The sequence below is a fragment of the Bactrocera latifrons genome, unplaced genomic scaffold, assembly GCF_001853355.1.
Source record: "Bactrocera latifrons isolate USDA-ARS-PBARC rearing strain unplaced genomic scaffold, ASM185335v1 scaffold_14, whole genome shotgun sequence".
NCBI lineage: Eukaryota > Metazoa > Arthropoda > Insecta > Diptera > Tephritidae > Bactrocera > Bactrocera latifrons.
The window spans coordinates 84,275-89,968 of record NW_017534852.1 but is presented as its reverse complement, the minus strand read 5'-3'; the positions used below and the strand labels follow the sequence as shown (position 1 = coordinate 89,968).

The 5,694-nt window shown below is 36.2% G+C and overlaps 1 protein-coding gene across 1 annotated transcript in view; it reads right to left on the bottom strand.

The window, feature by feature from the left end:
- Positions 1-207: 207 nt before the first annotated feature.
- Positions 208-5,694, bottom strand: part of LOC108965479 (cytosolic 10-formyltetrahydrofolate dehydrogenase) — a 6,876-nt gene continuing 1,389 nt past the window's right edge. Inside the window, exons 2-4 of the mRNA XM_018927928.1 lie at positions 1,354-3,065; positions 905-1,292; positions 208-838 (exon numbers count right to left, since the gene is read on the bottom strand). Coding sequence (XP_018783473.1) covers positions 209-838; positions 905-1,292; positions 1,354-3,065 — 2,730 coding nt within the window. The 3' untranslated portion in view covers position 208. The remainder of the gene's footprint in view (positions 839-904; positions 1,293-1,353; positions 3,066-5,694) is intronic.

Genomic DNA, 5,694 nt, shown 5'->3' with positions numbered 1-5,694 from the left:
AATATACTAAATTATTATATAAGCGATTATGTTTGTAATGTGGAACTCATATTTCCATTAATATTATTCTACCAATTTTCTACTTATTATTCTTCACGAAAATTCATAAGTCTTTTATATCTGCCTTACATTTACATAGGTATCCTGCCGACTTCTCTTACAAGCTTTCATTGCTTCCTTACTTATTTTATCCTACTACTCATTCGCTCTAAAACTCAATTGTCACACATTTTGTCTTCAAATACTCATTCAGCGCCTCTTGGCCCAAATCCTTGCCGAAACCACTTTGTTTGAARCCACCAAATGGCGCCGCCACATCAGTCTTATTGTAAACATTCACAAACACCGTGCCCGCCTCAATACGTTCGGCAAAGGATAGAGCTTTGCTGATGTCCTTCGTAAAAACGCCACTGGCCAAACCGTATTCACTACGATTGGCACGTTTCATCACTGAATCCACATCGCTGCCGTTGAACTTGGAAATAATCATAATGGGACCGAAAGATTCCTCCTTGGCAATGAACATTTCATCTTCGACATTAGTGAAAACTGTCGGTTCGAAGAAGTAACCTTTAGTATTGGGCACAGCTTTTCCACCATATACTAAGGTGGCGCCTTCTTTAACACCACGTCGACAGAACTCTATCAATTTGTCAAAGTGTGCCTTATGATTTTGTGGACCATGCGCTGTGGAACGATTTAGAGGATCACCAATGGTCATTGTGCGGATGTCTTTAACAACGCGACGTACGAATTCGTCATGAATGCGATCTTCAACAAAAAGACGACCAGCAGCAATACAGTTTTCACCCTTATTAAAGAAGACCGATGACATACCCTGTAAATGAAATTATCGATATTTATTAACTGATTGGCCTTAATTACTGAAAATAAATCTACTTACATGTTTAACGGCTTTGTCCAAATCACAGTCGGCGAATATAACCAATGGACTCTTACCACCTAATTCCAACGAACACTTCTTGAGATTAGAATCCGCGCACGACTTCATGATCACCTTGCCGATGGGTGTTGAGCCAGTGAAACCCAATTTACGTATCAAAGGATGATCGGCAACGGCTTGGCCTGCACCGGAACCTTGACCGGGAACTACATTAATAACACCAGGTGGGAAACCAGCTTTTACAGTAAGTTCCGCAAATTTAAGCGCCGTCAATGGACAGGTCTGTGCCGGCTTAATCAAACACGTATTGCCGGCGGCAATACAGGCGGCCATTTTCCAGGACAACATCATGAGTGGATAATTCCARGGCGTTACCAGACCGGTCACACTGCAATCAAACTAAAAGGTTAGCAAATGTTAGAACGAAAATGCCAGTGATAAGAACTTACCCAATTGGCTCGCGTTTTGTAAATGTCAAGACATTATTGGGTCTAGCTGGGTTCACTGGTATGGTGCTACCTTGTATTTTGTCACACCAGCCGGCGAAGTAGCGCCATGCATCGATCGACATACCAATGTGTGTCTTTAAAGCCAGCGTATATACTGCACCAGAGTCCACTGATTCTATTGTGGCCAAATCCTCTTTGTATTGCTCCATCAGATCAGCAAGTTTCATCATCAGCTGGCCACGCTGACGTGCCGACACTTGCTTCCACGAGCCATAGAACGCATTATGAGCTGCTTGGACAGCCTTATCGACGTCATTGCGCGACGCACAAGCGACCTTACAAATCAGTTCCTCATTGGTGGGATTTATAATATCCAAAGTGTAGTTACGTTCGGCATTCACAAATTCACCATTTATAAAAAGTTGTGTTGGTACGGGAATTTCGCGTTTGTTGGCTCGCATAATGAAACCTTCAAAAGGCACCTCGACACCTGATGCAGAGCTACCTTGACGTAAATTCTTTACAATCTCAACAAAGAATTCTTCAAAAACCGGTGCCATAAAGACATGTTCATTCTCCAAAGGCACATCGAAAGCATCCTTACACTCCTCAACCAGACGTACCACATCCATGGAACCAGCMCCGGCTGCAAAGAAGTCAGTTTCTGCCTCAATTGGCGCCTTAAGTATGGAATTCCAAACGCCGCGTAAGATCTCTTTCTTCAACAACTCATCCTCGCTGAATTCAGTGATTTGTGGTTGATCGCTTTGTTTGAACCAATCGGCAGCATTAATCATCTTGGAACCTTTCTTTATGCGACGTACGTTGACAAAGTTACCATCCGTACCCTGTATGAGTAAACCATCTGGATGTATGTATGCAGGCGTCTTTAGACCCTTAAGTTTCAATGAGCCCAACTGTTTCACCGGTCCAGCCGAGTAGATGTGCGCACCGAACAAGCGTACCTTCTCCTCACTACCATTCGCATTCAATACAATCGCTATAGCGCCCGGTTGTGAGTCCAAACCGCGCACAAAGTTAAATATATTGCTGGCAGGCTGGTTCAAGTCCACAAATTGATTCTCTTCTTTAAACATCGCAGGATCATAGGTGGCACCTATTTCGGTTTGTGTGATTTTTGGTGCCGTACCAGCAGCTACCATATCAACAGCCACACCCATCGACTTTACGCCCTCGGGATAGAGGAAACGTTTATAGATAGTGTCCAACGTGTCGGTGGGTTCTATTGGTGCTTGCTTTTGCAACAAAATCGGACCAGTGTCGAGTCCATCATCAGCCCAGAAGATAGTGAAACCAGCATCTTCATCACCTTCGATCAATGTCCATTGTATAGCGCTAGCACCACGATGGCGTGGCAATATGGAGGGATGATAACAAATACTACCCAAATCAGCACCATCAATAACTTCCATTGGTATAAATTGTGAGCAGAAGGGCAGCACATTGAGTGTAGCCTTGACAGACTTGTATTGCTGTAGTACTTCCGGTAGGGCAACACCCTTTTTACGCCATGAGGCGAATTTGAAGACGGGAATGTTATGACGAGCTGCGGTAGTGGCTAAGATATCTTCGCGGCTACCCTTATCGGGTATGGTAAATACGCCCACGACATTGTACTTCTTCTCTAAAATTAGTTCCAAAACATCGGCGGCAAAATTGCTCTGACCAATAATGGCAATACGTAATGGTGGCTGGAAGTAGAGAGAAAATAGTAAAGAAAAATTAATGTTTATCGAGATTTTTTGAGTAAAACTTATTAAAAATGTTTATTAAAGGGTTTATTTTCTAAATTTTAAGTAACAAAGTCCATAAGTCTCTTTTTTTAATACAATTACATCCACCTTTGTAATGAAGGATGAAATTCAATATCAGCAGAACTCATTTTTCGAGAATAAACTTAATAAAATAAAACAAATAATTAGGAATGACAAGAGTTTATACATATTGCAATTATGGAGAATTTCCTTCATTATTGACGTTTGGACTACATACAAGTTTCTATCAGTGTTATCTCAATTACCACACAGATTTCAAAATATTATCAACTTCTAGACAAATATTGAAGAAAACTGAGACTCTCACCACTCAATTGCAAATTTCTTTCATGATGTTTGAAGAACTTTGTGAAAATTTTCTAAAATGAATTATAAAGAACAGCGAGAGCTATTGGTTGAAGTATTTAAATGATAAGAGAAAACTAACAATCTTAGCTCAAATAGCCTACAGTTCTAAAATTACTATGAGTTGCTAAGCAGCTATTATGGTCTAAGAATCTAAATATTTTCTTCTGTGTTATCCGTTCTATACCTTGTGTTGGACCTATCATATTACCCTAACTTATTCAAAGTCAATCATAATTAAGAAACATTTTAGAAATTTTATCTATCTTTCTATTTACACGTTACGTACCGGTTGACTGCTATAAATATAATCAAGTGCATACAGATAATTTATTTACACACAGATATGCTGTCTCTTATACACATCTAGATGTGTATAAGAGACAGGTGTTGGACCTATCATATTACCCTAACTTATTCAAAGTCAATCATAATTAAGAAACATTTTAGAAATTTTATCTATCTTTCTATTTACACGTTACGTACCGGTTGACTGCTATAAATATAATCAAGTGCATACAGATAATTTATTTACACACAGATATGTATGTCTATCAACAAATTTTATTATTTAATATAAAAATATGAAAGCGAGAAAAGATTTCCGTAAAGCTTTTTTGTAATAAATAAAATTTCCTTAAATACATACTATAACCAGTTTGAGGCGCTTTTAATGACTTGGCATTATCAGCACACACCAATTCTACATGCTAGTTCTATGAAACAAACAAAATACGCAACACGTGATGAAATTGATAGCACCGGACTGCTGAAATGAGTTCAACTAGGTAATATATATTAATATTTAAATATTAATAGTTTTAGCCGCAAATGGAGGTTGTTGCACTAAATGTGACAAATAATTTATTAAGCGATTTATAATATTCCTATATTAATATTTTATTTAGTATAATGTATTCAAAAACCTGAATTAATGCCGGAAACTAGTATAAGCTRAGCTAAGCTAAGATTAAGTGATATTGCTGGTCATACTTCCGTGATTCAATCTCTCAAAAGAAGTTCCAATCCACAAATATCGAAAATTCACCAATTGAAAAATAAACATTATAAAACAACCCCTTTGTTTATTTCTTCATTTTTTATAGTAGATATGTGAATATTTCAAAATTTCCTATAAATAACAAGATTTTTTGTAAGACTTGTTTCTATTTACCAGAAAATTTCTAAAACATTTATTTCTTGGAACAAATGTTTGTATTGTATTTAATTCAAGGTTTCTTAAGAAACACGCTTTACTAAATTGGCAGTCTCAAGTACCCACTGTTATCAAATAATATCAAATACTTGTAACTGCTCTTATAGCGCACTTAAGTGCAACGTGTTGTTGAAATGTGTTGTAATTTACCGTTATCTGTATCATATTATTAGGTATTAGTCAGCTGTTATTAGTGTAAAGTCAATTGTTGTCTGCAAAACTAAGCACATGGATTAAATAATAGGGAACAAGAATGAGAAAATGAAAAAAGTTGCCAGAGAGTAACACTGAATGGGTGTGGGTGTTAAAAGAAGAACTCTAAAAATATAAATGTTTTTTCATGAAATATTTTTTTTTTTAATTCACTCTCTGCATAAGATTATAATAAATTATAAACGACGCCTAAAACCAAACTTCAGCTGAAAATAATTTTTGCTCATTTTCCATTCCAAAATTTCAATATTTATATGAGGCTTATTTATAATATTTTATTATAAGATCATATAAGCAAGTTTGAATATTTTACTTGTTTTTTCACTCTATGCTTTTAAGCGCAGAGTTTCTTAGACAAAGTGGCGCGTTTAAAATCAGCTGTTTTCTGAGTAACCATAGAAACTACCTTCCGAACGCTTACTAGTAAAATATATGCTATAATTGTTTGGTGTGTAAACCAACTTGTCTAAATTAAATTTGAAAGCCAATTATTAAAGTGAGWTTTACGATTTTTATAACACTTATTCGACCAAAATTTACTTTATAATTTTTCACGAAATATATAAAATGTGTTTTTTGAGGTTATACATTATATTTTTGCAGAAACATTTTTTGTTTCTTTTCCTACGATTAAAACTGTTATGGACATTTAAAACTAAAGACTTTCTACTTTCAGAAAATTTGAAATTTAATCTAAGTAAAACGTAATTATATAAAAATGCATTTAAAAAATACCAAAACAAAAAAAAATTCTGCATGAGCATGTGTTAA